The sequence below is a fragment of the Vombatus ursinus genome, unplaced genomic scaffold (genome assembly GCF_900497805.2).
Source record: "Vombatus ursinus unplaced genomic scaffold, bare-nosed wombat genome assembly UNPS02015255.1, whole genome shotgun sequence".
NCBI classification, from domain to species: Eukaryota; Metazoa; Chordata; class Mammalia; order Diprotodontia; family Vombatidae; genus Vombatus; species Vombatus ursinus.
Window position 1 is genome coordinate 36544817 of NW_020955033.1, and position 14707 is coordinate 36559523.

At 35.5% G+C, this 14707-nt stretch overlaps 1 protein-coding gene across 3 annotated transcripts in view; it reads left to right on the forward strand.

Moving 5' to 3' along the window:
* Positions 1-14707, forward strand: part of LOC114031787 (ankyrin repeat domain-containing protein 12-like) — a 190167-nt gene that overhangs the window by 141709 nt on the left and 33751 nt on the right. For all 3 annotated transcript variants that reach the window (XM_027846908.1, XM_027846910.1, XM_027846909.1), the window contains one exon: positions 6587-6734. In XM_027846908.1, coding sequence (XP_027702709.1) covers positions 6587-6734 — 148 coding nt within the window. The remainder of the gene's footprint in view (positions 1-6586; positions 6735-14707) is intronic.

Sequence of the window (14707 nt, forward strand, 5' to 3'; positions counted from 1 at the left end):
CGTGATAAAGCAATACCTACCTCATGATATTATCAAAGATAAGCAAGTCAGCTTTGAAAGTTACATGTTGAATTTATTACATAAGAAGAGCAAAATGTACTTAATAGGGTTGCAATTTCATGTATAATCTTATTTCTCTGTTCTGTTATGTTAATGGAAATGCTGATTTTACTTAGTGTTAAGTTCAAAGTAAAATAAATGTTTGTTTTTTAATTTGGAAAGATGATCCATCCAAAGAGAATTTATGGAAAAAATGAAAAATAACGCATTTTCAGCCAGTAGTGTTACATTGGTGTTTTTGTCATGACGAGTCAACAAGGAAATACCCCAGCACGCTGGTTGTACCTCACTACAGAAAACTTTTGAGAGAACGAGGCCAAGAGTTACATAGTATTGCCAGGCTTCAGTGGGCTGTTATCTGCATTGTTAGAGAGATTATCCATATCCATGAGATAACAAATACATTGGATTATTGGAATATCCATTTACAGCTTATTATATTTGACCTAAAATGCTCATCTAAGCTTATTTCCTACCAAACTGTTTATAGTTTTCATAGTAATTCTTACTGAATATTAATAGGAAGTCCTTCCACTAGTAGCTTGTGTGGGTTTATCAAGAACCTGACTGCTATGTTCTCTTGCTTCAGAGCTTTGCTTTATCCAATCTACTTTATCTTTCTACTTTTCTTTTAACCAGAACTATATAGTTTTAAGTCTTACTGTTTTATAACTTAGTTTGAAATGTCAACGCTAGCCTGTTTTGTTCCTTTTTTTATTATGTCTGTTGAGATATTCTAGACTTTTTATTTCTGCAAATTGATTTTGTGGTCATCTTATCTAATACTATAAAGTAACTCCTTGTCCATCTGGCATTGCATTAAATCTGTAAACTAATTTGGGTAGTATCATCTCTTTAACCATAGTGGTATGACACAACTATGAAAAATGAATGGCTCTCCAACATTTTGTCTTTATTTCTATAAAGATCATTTTGTAATTGTATTTATATAGGTCTCACATATGTCTTGGTAGGTTAAAAGAATATTTTGTGCTTTATGTAGCAGTCTTTTTTTTTTTTTTTTAAGTAGCAGTCTTGAATTGAGTTTCTTTCTATCTTTTACTCCTAGGTTTATTAGTAACATTCAGAAAGGTCAGTTATTCAGGTGTATTTTTTATTATGATACTTTAATGAAGCTATTACTTTAATTTTTTCACTGAATCTCAGTTTTTCTAATTCATTATTATCTGAAAGCCTTCTTTTTGCCTATCCTTTCCTTCTTTCTTTCTTTTTTTTGTCTAGTTGCTGTAGTGAGCAATTTTAGCTTTGTATCAAGCAATAGTGGAGATAATAGAATCTTTTGCTTTAACCCCAATGTTGTTGAGAAAGCTTGTTGTGTTACTCTGTTACAAATAACGGTGCCTTTTAGTTTTAGGCAAAAACCTCTGACCTCAATCAACTGAAACCACTCTCTCCAAAGTTATCAGAGATCTCTAACTGCTAATCTGAGGGCTTATATTTTTAAAAATCATTCCTCATCCTGTTTGACCTGTCAACAGCATCTGAAGCTACTGGCTTTCTCCAGCATAATTTCTCCTTTCTTTCTGTTTTCCTGACACTGTTTGTTCTCTTGGTTCTTTTCTTCCCCTTCTCACTTTTCCTTCTCAGTCTCCTTTGTTGAGGGCAATTTCCTTGCTGACTTGTCATGACAAAGATTTAAAAAAAAAAGAAAGAAAGAAAGAGTAAGGGCTAAAATTTTGTTATTTCTCATTCTTGCCGTGGATCCTCCATATCATACCTCCCAAACTGAGGGTGTTCCCCAAGGCCCTCTCCTGTGCCTTCTTTTTTACTTATATCTTCTCAGTGAGCTCATTAGCTCAAATAGATTTATCATTTAAATGTAACTGACTCCTGATCGGTATATCTAGATCTAGTCTTTCTCCTGAAGTGTCCTGCTTCACCAATTGCCTATTAGACATTTTGTTGTTTTTTTGTTTGTTTGTTTGGTTGGTTTTTTGGGCTAGGCAATGGGGTTAAGTGACTTGCCCAGGGTCACACAGCTAGTTAAGGGTTTTTTATGTGTCTGAGGCTGGATTTGAACTTGGGTCCTCCTGACTCCAGGGCCAGTGCTCTATCCACTGTGCCACCTAGCTGCCCCCCTATTAGACATTTTGAACTTTTTTTTTTTTGAGGGGACCATTGGCCTTCCAGTCACTGAGGTTTGCATCTTCAATATCATCTTTGATTCCTCACTCTCACCCCACATATCCAAACAGTTGCTAAATCTTGTTTCTGCCTTCTCAATATTCCTTGTATCCATCCCTTTCTCACCATTCTCGTACATTTTACTAGGGCAGTGTATCATCACCTTTTGCCCAAACTATTGCAGTAGCCTTCTGTTTGATCTTCCTGCCTCAAGTCTCTCCCCTCTCTGTTCCTTTCTTCACACAACTGCCAAAGTGATTTCCTCAAAGTACAGATCTAACCATGTGACTCCTTTACTCAGTAATCTCCAATAACTTTCATTTACTATGATCAAGTAGAAGTTTCTTTGTTTGGCATTTTAAAGTCCTTCACAACCTGGCCCCAACCTAACTTTCCAGCTTTATTGAAAATTCTCTTTCACAAACACATAGCACTACCCCTTCCAGCTCTGTGCCTTTGCGTACCCTGTCCACTGTAAAGGGAATCTCCTTTCAACTCACCTTCATCTCTTAGAATATTTAGTTTCTTTTAAGGCTTAACTTAAGTATCACCTTCTGCATTAACCCTAATTCTTGATTCTCCCACCCCAGCTGTTGGTGCTTTCTCTTCAAAATTATTTTGTATCTATTTAACATATTTTCATATATACCTACTTATGTACGTGTTGTCTCCCCCAGTTTAACTCTATGAGGGTGTGACACCTAAGTTTCTATAATTTATGTTGCTTGGAACAATCCAGTCCCAATCTTCTCACCATATAGCAGTTCAAGGGCCATATGTGAATCACTAGGTGGTACCTTTTTCCTTTTCTTTTTCCCTTTCATAGTTGACTGTAAGAAGTTGTGTGTTGTGTTTTGCTTATGGTTATCATCCCCAATACTTCTACTTTCCCTTTTTAAAAATCAATCTTATTTTTATTGATATCTTTTGTTTTTATGTTACCTTTCTTTCCAAATGTACCTGGTAAGCCATCCCTTATAACAAAGATTTAAAAAGAGAGAGGAAAAGTTCCTCATTTCTATCTATGAGTATATTCTGTGCCTCTAAATCCCCAATTCTCCAAAGAGGGAAAGGGAAAGATACATTTTCTCAAATATTTTCTAGGACTAGGCTTGGTCATTATGATTAAATAGTATTTAGTCTCAAGTTTTTGTTATTTCATTTACCTGTGGATCACTGTATATATTATTTTCCTGGTTCTGCTTGTGTTACTCTGTATCAGAATTTCCATTCTTTCTGTACTCTTCATATAGATTCTTTCTTACAACATAGTAATAATTCATTACTTTCATGTACTACAATTTGTTAGCCATTCCCTAATTAGTAGGCATTTGTTTTGTTTCCACGTTTGCTACTACAGAAAGTGCTGAGAGGAATATTTTAGTCTTTATGGGGCCTTTCTTATTGTCTTTGACATCTTTAGATTATGTATCTAGCAGTGGGATCTTTGGGTCAAAGGCATACACTTTAGTTACTCTTGTAGCATAATTCCAAATTTCCTTCCAGAATATATGAATCAATTTATAGCTCCCCCTCTAGTATATTAGTGTGTCTGTCTTCCCACAACCCCTCCAACATTGACTATTTACATCTTTGATCCTTTTTAGTGAAGTAAAACCTCAGAGACTTCTTGATTTGCATTTCTCTTATTAGTGATTTGAAAATCTGTCATATGTTTATTAATAATTTGTAATTCTTTTGAGAACTATTTGTTTATATCCTTTAACTAGTTAACTATCCTTTAACATTGGGAGATGGCTTTTGGTCTTACATATTTGTGTTAATTCCCTACGTCATGGATATCAGATCCTTTTAAGACAGAGATATTTTGTGAAAGATTTTTTCCTAATCCTCAGTTTCCTTTTTTATCCTAACTGCATTAATTTATTTCATGCTAACATTTAATTTCGAGTAATCAAAATGATCTGTTTTAATCTTTTGTGGTAAATTGTGATATAATGAACTAAGTTATACAAGCCTTCTTACTAATAAGAACAAATAATATATTAGAGTATAATAAAGGAAAAAATTAATTTAACAATTAATACTTTAAACATAAATTGATTGAATTACCCTATAAAACAGAAAAGGTTTACAAAATAGATAATAATAATATGATGAGGGAAAAATAGATTTCTTACAGGAAAGGAAACAAACCTAAAACAGGAAGGCATTTTCAGATTTTAAAATGATCACTTGGAATAAAATTTATTATGTATTGGTTCACTCTAGAAAATCAGGATCTGCAGTCATGATATTAGACAACATTAAATTCAAATCAGAAATCACTGAGAAAAATAAAGAAACTGTATCATTCTTAAAGATACAGTTTATATGGAAAATAGATCAATAAACACAGGTAATTAAATTTTTAAACGAAAATTTAAATGAATTGGAAAAAGATTTTGGACAGAATAATATTAAAAGAAAGTGCCTTCACCATCACACTGAATACAACAAGGCAGATGAAGAAAAATAAGAAGTCACAGGCTTGCATAGAACACTGAAAAAAAATTAGATTTGAAAGCCATATAAGAACTGAAAATATTAGAGAATTTCTTTATTTAAATATTGTTCAAGCATTTATAAAAATTGATCATATTCTAAGGTATAAACAAAATATAAATGAAGACAGGAGAATTGTGATGGCCAAAAACCTCACTGTTATGTGACCAACCTGGTATAGAGCCTTTCCAAATTTAACTATTCCTCAAACCCCTTTTATCACCAGGACCATGTTTAAACCCTTTCCTGCTTACTAAGAACTTCTATAGCTCATGAGGCCTCAGAGAATACAAGGTCATCTCCATTCCATAGTAAGGCACTGGAATGGAAATTTTATGGAGGATGTCATATTTATATAGTCTCAGAATATGGCCTATAGGCTGGCATGCATAGATTTTCAAGACTATTTCTGGTTCCCTTCCAAAGGACAGTAGGGAAATAGCAAACTGATCACACCATTTTTAGAAGCAAGAAAAGCTATTAATTTCTGCCTACTATAGACGCATAGGAGGGCAGCTTCATGGCACAGTGGATAAGGTGCTGGACCTAGAGTCAGGAAAACTCACCTTCCTGAGTTCAAATCTGACTTCAGACACTTAGTAGCTCGTGACCCTGGGCAAATCACTTTACCCTGTTTGCCTCAGTTTCCTCATCTGCAAAAAAATGACCTGGAAAAGGAAATGGCAAATCATTCCAGTATCTTTGCCAAGAAAACCCTAAATGGGATCATAGAGTTCAACACAACTGAAACGACTGAACAACATAGACACATAGAGATCTAGCCTTGAAATCAGGAAGACTTGGGTTTAAGGCCTGCCATTGATTACATATTACCTGTCACTTAACCAAATGAGATATCAAATGAGATAATATTTGTAAAAGTGCTTGTCACAGTACCTTGCACATAGTTGGCAGTATATAAATGCTTATTCCTTTCCCCATTTAGCCTTTCAACTGTAAGTTGCAGACTAGTTCCTGAAAGTGTTTCCACACCAGGAGCTCCTTGCATTGATAAAATTATAGGTGTGGATGCCCCTGTGCCATCTCCCCCCAAAAAATACATGCCTGGTATTATAGGCTATGTGCAATTAAAAAGCTATTTATCACTTTTTTTCTCGTCTGCCATTTTTCTAACAAAGCAAGGGAAAATAATTTTTATCATGGAGGGGGAGGGGAAAGAAATAGTCATTTATTTAGCACCTGTTCTGGTTCATACAAATAGTAAGTGTCTGAGACTGGATTTGAACTCAGGTCTTTCTAATTCCTTTATGCAAATTCAAATATTATAGGCCTGAGTCTTTGCAGTTAATATTTTTTCTTGAATAGCTAGATATTCATGGTTCAGTAACAATAATGGTTCCACTTAAAGGGATGTGTTAAGAATTTGCCCCTGAGATAGATATTTTAGCCACGTGCAGTTAGATCATATATATTATCTATAAGTCAGTTATTTCACATGTCAATTTAACATAGTCTATATTTGAGTAATCTATCAATTTTGTTTTGTAAGATGATGAGCTGTAGTTTAATGATCATTTTTTGCTGTTTTCCCTAATAATCCTGGTTGACCACATAAAAACATTTAATGGTTGAATTCATTGTGAATCTTCTAATTTGTTTAATTTTAAAAAATATTTTAAATATAATTCATCTATAAATCCTCTTTGTATTGTTCTAAAATTTAAACAGTGGAAGTCACTAGTTAACGTTCATCTATGTCCTAGCTTCCATAAGGTCAGGAACTGATACCTTACTTTTATTGCCTTTAGTATCTAATGCAGTGCTGTACTCTGTACATAATAGGTGCTTATTAAATGAGGGTTGAATTCAATTGCATTTATAGAATTTAAAGAACTTAAATTGCTTAACATTGCAGATTGTCAAGCTACTACTTCGACATGGTGGAAATGCATTTCAAGCCAACAAACATGGGGAGCGACCAGTGGATGTAGCAGAGACGGAAGAGTTAGAACTACTTCTGAAAAGAGAAGTGCCTCTATCTGATGATGAAGAGAGCTTTACAGGTTAGTTCCACAAGATTGCATGTTAGATCATCTCATTGGCTGGATGTTTAAGATAGCATTATGAATTAGTTCATAATACATAAAATTTGTTGACCTTCTTTGAGTAATGTTAGCAAGTAATTACTTTGATTAGCTTAATGTGCACTTTTTCTTAACGTGTATAACTTGTTGAAGTATATCTGTAATACAGGTCTTATCACTTCTCTCCCAGAGAAGATAGCTCCACTTTCCTCCATCCAAACCTAATTCACAAATACAATTTGAAGGATATATGGCTAGAAAAATAGTTCTTGTGAAGAAGGCATAAGAGTTTTAATGGACTATGAGCTAAGTTCAGAACGAATCAGTGGTATGATATGACAGCAAAAGAAGCTAATAGCATTTTAGGCAGCACTGATAGAAGTATAATGTACACAGCAAGGAAAGTGGTAGTCCCATGGAAATCTGCCTGTAGTCAGACTACATTTGAAATATTGGATTATTGTATTTGTCCCTCAAGGGAAGAACTAGAACCCGGAGGATAGAAGTACAAAACAAACTTCTATTCAAAGAAAAATTTCCTAACAATTAAGAGCATTAGCTTGAAGTCAGGAAGACCTACATTCAAATTCCACTTCTGACAGTAGCTGTATGATCACAGACAAGTCATTTAACTAACTCCTCTAAGCTTCCTTTTCCTCATCTGCATAATTATGAGTTCAGACTATATACAGTTTCTGAGGTCCTGGCTCCAGATCAACAATTCTCTGAATTAAAACTTCAAAAATGGAAAGGAATAGGGACTTAATGTGAGTTTCTTCTCATCAGTGGTGTTTAAATAGAGTTAGATAACCACTTTTCATTAGTTGGGTATTGGTTGGACTACATGACTTCTGAGATACCTTCCGTCTCCTAGGATTCTATAATTCAGCTCCCTAGTTATAAACAGGTAACTTGCAAATGCCCTATTGCATAATCATACTCCTTCTTCATACCTCCTAGCCACTTCTTATCGCCTAGTGAAAGTTGCTCATACCCATAGTATAGCCTTGGGGAATTCTCTCCCTCCTCTTCCCCACATCCTTCTGTTCTTCTCTGGAAGACCTTGCATATCTTGTACTTTTAAACCTGGGCCTGCCTGCCTTTCCTCTTACTTTCATTGCTCACAGTTAAGCTAATACTCCCTAAGGTAATCTTTGCCAAATATACAGATTATTTTTTATAAAATAGCTCTCCCGCCTAGGAATAGGCTGTTTCCCAAGGTTCTTTTCTAAGTTGTCTATTTACAACAGTGTTCCAAATGGTGAGTAGCTTCCTGAGCCAGCCTACAAAAGTTTATTTATCCATAATGTTCCTGGCATTTTTTACTTACATAGTGGCAGAGAATTGGGGCACTTCCATAAAACTGCAAATGGGCCCTGGCCCCCAGCTGAAAGACAGGAACCTTTCTAGATGACACAGAAACGTTTTGGGTTTTTTGGGTTTTTTTAGTGAGGCAGTTGGGTTTCAGTGACTTGCCTAGAGTCACACAGCTAGGAAGTATTATATGTCTGAGGCCAGATTTGAACTCCGGTCCTCCTGATCAGGGGCCGGTGCTCTATCCATTGCGCCACCCAGCTGCCCCAGACACAGAAACTTCTTAAGGATGGTTTGGGTAGCCAGAGGTTGTGCTATTTCCATGATTGGGGAAGGGGAAGTTCCTCCTCTCCCCTGCTGGAAATCCAAGGGAAAGAAAGCACCAAATGCATCCCAAAGGAGGTGGAGCCATTTCCCCCTCAGCTCTTTTTATGGAATCGAAAAACATTTAAGTGCTTACTATGGGCCAAACATTGTGCTAAAATCTTGTCAGACAAATAGAAAAGAGAAATAGTACCTTCTCTCAAAGAGCTTACAGTTCTCTTTGGGGAGACAACACCTATAGGAGTTAAGCTCCTATCTGTAAAAGGCATGGTGGGCCCTAGGATCCTCCTTCACCTTACCGGCAGGATTATAGTTGGTGACTCCCTCTAATTGAAGAAGTGTGAGTGTCCACATCTGTCCCCCACACAAGGGCCTAGGACCTCGACAATTGGGAAAGAGAGATCCTAGTGGGATCTGGACAGGAGATCCAACACCATTCTAACAAGCTCTACTCTCTGGTACTTTTAAAGAACTCATGATGGTATCTATGCTGTTATATATACCATAGGTTGGGCACATCTTCCTGTATAAATCATTAGTCATCTTTGATGTAACCTTCCCAGTCACAGGAATCATCAGTAAAGAGGAATTGTGTCCCCTTAATATGGCTTATGCTCTTCAAGCAAAGGGCCAGATTACATGTGCAGCTCCATGGCAGGTTCCCAAGGCTACTCTGCTACATTAATAGTACTGTTTCCATTATACTTAAACACCATATATAGCATTGTTTCTAGAGGAAAATGAATTCTTGGTTTTGACTCAGCAACCCTGGAACACATTTCCATAATTTATTAGCTTCTCTAATCATAGAATCCAGGGTGCTGGCAAGTCTTTGTTTTTGTATGTTTTTGTTTTTGGAAGTAGCGTGTAACAGAGAGTAGGTAAGGTTGGGGGAAGTTGGTAGCAGGGGAAAAGATTTCTGGACGCCAGTGATTTGTTAATGCTAATGTATAAGAGAAGATATACTATTCAGCATAAGAAGAGGGAGCTGTAGATCAATCCCTCCCTGAATATTGTGAATTAGGACCCATATTCATTTCACCTTACAAGAAGCAAGGATAAAGATTCTCGACCTGATTTCCCTATAACTTACCTCAATTTGTGTGTCAGTCATGATGAATTAAGTGTTTATAAGTAGACAGTTTTTATAAATTCTTTAGTTGGCTTTACATTCCAGGTCTAATGCTTCTTCCAAGTATATAAGTTTAGAATTAAGTATTACTAAACAAAATGCTTTCCCTTCAATGAAAAATTTCATAGATCCTACTTATTTATTCACAGATTCTCCATTATTTGTTTTAATTTTCTAAACATCTCAAAATAAGGATAAAATTTACTGGAGATTTTAAAACCTTTGTTGTTGTTGTTCAGTTTTGTTTTTGGGGGGAGGCAGGGTTTGGTTGGGGGTTTTTTGTTTTTTTTTTTTTTTGAGTCAATTGAGGTTAAGTGACTTGCCCAGGGTCACACAACTGGTAAGTGTGAAGTGTCTGAGGCCAGATTTGAACTCAGGTCCTCCTGACTCCAAGGCTGGAGCTTTATCCACTGTGCCACCTGTTCAGTTATTTTTCAGTTGTGTCCAACTCTTTGTGACCTCATTTGGAGTTTTCTTGGCAGAGACATGGGAGTGGCTTGCCATTTCCTTCTCCATCTCATTTTACAGATGAGGAAACTGAGGCAAACAGAGTTAAGTGACTTTTCCAAGGTCACAGCACTATGAAGTATTTGAGGTTAGATTTGAATTCAGAAAGATGAGTCTTCTTGACTCCAGGCCTGGAGCTCTGTCTACTACCTGCCCTTTGAAACCTATACTTAAGTTTAAATAAATAAGCCTTTAGAAATGCAAGATGCTAGAGACATGGCTAGAAAGCAGTTCATTTGAAAACAATCTGGAGCCATTAGTCAACTACTAACCAATAGAATTCTCAATGTGATATCATCATCAAAAAACAAAAGAACAACTTAAATGGATTAAGAGTGGCAGAGTGTCCAGAAGGAAGAAGGAAGTAATTTTACTCTACTGAACTCTATCCTGGTCAAACCACATCTTGAGTTTTGTTTTCTTCTGGGTGCCCTATTTTAGGAAGGACATTGATAAATCAGAAAGCATCCATACAAAGACAAATAGATAGTAAGTGTCCTCAAGAACAAGAAATTCCTGGAATTCATTAAAGATTAGAAATTATTTGTCCTGGAAAAGAAAAAACTTATGCTGAACATAATAGCTGTCATGTGGAAGAAAAGCATTAGATTCATTAGAATATGAGCTCCTTGAAAACAGGGTTTGTTTTTGCCTTTGAATCGAATCCCCAGCCCTTAGAACAGAGCCTGGCACAGATTACATGATAAATGCTTGTTGACTGAGTTCTTCTGTTTGGACCTCCAGTTCAGAACTAGGAGCAAGGGGTAGAATTTCACAGAGGCAGATTTTGGACTTAGTGTAAAGAAAATCTTACAGTTAGAACTATCCAAAACTACAATGGGCTGCCCCTAGAGGTCTTAAATGAAGTCTGGATGAACATTTATTGGGTATATTGTAGAGATGGTCTCTATACTTTTATGGTTTGGGTTAAATTACCGGTGAGGTTTCTTCTAATTCTGAAATTGTGTGATTTTTGATATGTTTCCTTCCCACTTTTGGCCTTGTTTAAGCTGCTTGTAGTTTTTTAAAAATTACTGAATTTTTTAAAAGCCTTTGAAAATCACATATTTTTAATAAAGTAATAATTTAAAATTTTTTGCTTGGGTATATTGTGTCAGCTTAGTACCTTTTTTCTGAAACTTCAGGGTATAATTAATTCAGCCACTCAAAAGCCATCTACTAAATTAATGTTATGTGTAAAACATTGTGTTTAGAGAGAGAGAAAATTAAGACATTCCCTGCCTTTATGGGGCTTACAGTCTAGTCAGGAGGAATGTGATGTACACAGATAATGCAGCAGTTTGCAGTGATCATATGAAAACTGTGATACAGAATAGACTTAAAAAAGAACATGAAAGATTAAAAAAAAAGACCATTTCCCATTGTGGAAAAGAAACTATGATCCTGTGATAGTCAGATAGGTTTTACTCTTTAAAACATGCTTGTTGGAAATTAAATCTTTAAAATTTTAAAATAGAATCATAATTGTTTCCTTACTTCTCACCATAAAAAAAAAAATCACAGTCAAGAAAGAGGATTTTTTTTAACCACTGTAAACATGTTATGCTAATAGTAATGATAGTAGGAAAGGGCAAAGGATTACTAGGATTCTTTGAGTCACATGTTAAGATGAAAAGAAATAAAGAGAGAAAATAGAAATAGCAATATGATAGAAATAGGCAGTATTTACAAGAGGTTCCCAAATTTAAGGGTTCTCTTCCTGGCCAACTCCCTTAAAGACTGCTGGGTAGAAGCATGCTATTTGCTGTTTTTTTCTTCTGTTTTCTGTTTCTTGTGGTTCCTCCTATTGGTTCTAATTCTTACTTACAACATCACTAATGTGAAATATGTTTAATAGGAATGTATATGTATAGCTATATCAGATTGTGCACTGTCTTGGGGAGGAAGGGGGAGAAAAATTTAAAACTCGAAAGCTTATGGAAGTGATTGTTGATAAATTAAAATAAATTAATAAAAAAAATCTCTGCCAAAAAAAAAAAAAAGACTGCTAGGTAACAAAGTAAACTTGGTTTTAGGAAGACCTGAGTTCAGATACCACTTCAGATAGTTACTAGTCACGTGACCCTGGGCAAGTTACTTAAACTCTGTCAGTCTCAGTTCCCTCTTCTGTAAAATTAGAAAAGTAAAAGCAAAGGTTCAAATGAGATAATATATCTACAACTCTTTGCATACTTTAAAGCTCAATGTAAATGATAGCTTTTGTTGAGACAAAGATGTAAAGGTAGTTCTAGACATAGCCCATCTTGACGTCTGGGACATAGTCTCTGACTTCTGATAGCTGAAGAAAATACAGAGCACATACAGAACAACTTCAACACTTCCTAGGATAGGAGTAATCACATTTACTAACTGCCAGGAAAGAGCTAGTGCCTTGGCTACATATTATTAAAGAGATGGTTAGTAACATCTAGAAAAGGAAATGGTAAACAGAGAGCTCACATGGCTTCATCAAAAGTAGGTCATGCCAGATTAACTTTATTTCCCTCTTTGGACAGTGTTGCTAACCAGAATTCATTATCCCAATTTCTAACTTCTCGACTTTTGTTGACATTCTTCCAGTCACTCATGTTTGCTACCTTGGAACCATCCTCAGCTCTTCCCCCGTCTCTCATCTCTTATGTCCAGTTAGTCGTCAGGCCTTGCCTACCTATACATCTCTTATCACATTTGTCCTCTTCTTTCATTTGACTTGGTCAACACTGTAATCCAAACTTCCATCACCTCTTATGTGGACTTTTTGGGAGAAGAGTGCCAGGATCTCCCTATCTCACTGACGTTGGAGGGTAGAATATATTAACCAAGTGGAAATTAAATGTTCTGTAAAAACCAGTACATAATTGATGAATGTGAAAAAAAATCAAGGTCAGTGAGGCATGAACATTTTTTTGGAAAAAGTATTTGTCTAAAATAAAATATATAATTTAAATAAAGTCCATTCCCCTTCAATGAAAAATGATAATTTCAATAATATTTTCTTATATATCAAGGGAATATCTTTCACCTCAAAGATGTACTTTAATAAAGGTAGATTTTGAAACTGTCAAAGATGACTAACATAAGGCATTAATTTGCAAATAATAAATAAATTTTAAAGTCTAAAAATTATCTTGGATTATAATACTTCGTATGTGTGTGTGTGTATATACACACACATATAAATAATTTCATTTCATCCCCATAACAAGCTTGTAAGATAAGTTGGGCCAGCATTATTATTATTCTTAATATACAGATAACAGCCATGGCTGCTCCCTGGCATGATCCCATTACTTATTAGCACAGAAACCTTGACTAGTTCTGTTTCTGACCTGAGCTAATTTGCTCCACGCTAAGTAGCCTTGGGCCCTCTTTTCTTAGGGGGTCCTTATATTGGTGCCAGACTTGGTACTGACAGTCGATGGGCTTAGCCCTACAGCAACTCAGAACTCCCAAACTCAATAGGTCCACCAGCCCAAACTCCCCAGTAGCAGGGTTTATAGTCATGCATCACAACACCCAGAAGTTTGCCAAGATTTTAGCAAAACGTTTGATCAAATGTTTCATGCTATTCTCTCTCTTTTTTTTTTTTTTTTTAGGCAGTTGGGGTTAAGTGACTTGCCCAGGGCCACACATCTAGTATGACTCAAGTGTTTGGTCTAAGGCCAGATTTGAACTCAAGTCCTCCTGACTTCAGGGCCAGTGCTCTATCCACTGCGCCACCTAGCTGCCTCTCATGCTATTCTTTAGAAAAAGGTAGAGAAGTATGTGCTAAGTAATGGTATAACTAGATGCATTTAGAACTAGTTAAAAGGCAGGACTTAAAGCATGTTCAGTAATGATTTGATGTCAGTCAATCTAGAATGGCATCTCTAGTAATAAGTATGACACAAGATAAGACATGATGGAGACAAAAAGAGGACCAGAAAAGTAGACTGAGAAAATCTGAGAAAGGAAAGGATTCTTTCAACTGGAGATATTGGAGAAGTCTTCATAGAAGAAGTAGAGCAAGTAAGAGGATAGACAAGATTAACATTTCCCGCACTAATTTGGTCATGGAAAACGTTGCTTAAAATATATTGATAGATTTAGTAATGAGATATGTTATGTTTTGTTTTTTTCAGGATAAAGAGAGATCAGAGAAATTTGGGAGGAAAATCTGTAAAATTAAACATATCTTCACACTAAAGATTTGTCATATATTAAGTATGTTTATGTGTTTTTGAAATTTAGTTAATGTTAGGGGTAAGAGAGCCTGCAGAAATAGGATTTCATCAAAGTAGATTAAGCAAGACCAATCATAGGGACAAAGTACTGGCTTAAAAGAGGATCTACTGGAAAAACTACTAGAAAAAAATGGAGTGACTCTCATAACTTTAAGTATGAATATATTGAGCAATCTAGTAACATGAAAAAATGACATTAAATAAGAAAGCAGAACCCATACATTGTCTACGGCTCTGAAACTGTTTCATGAGAAAATTCTGTTAGTGATAGTTTTTCTTTAAAATATTAAAATACCATTGATATTATTAAGTAAAAATAGTGACAAATTAATGGTAGAAAACTTTGCTGTTCCTCTCTCAGACTTGAACTAACATAACAGAAAGATAAAAGAGAAAATATAAAATTAAGCAAGTTATTGGAAAAATTTGAACTAAACAATTTGTGGCACCTT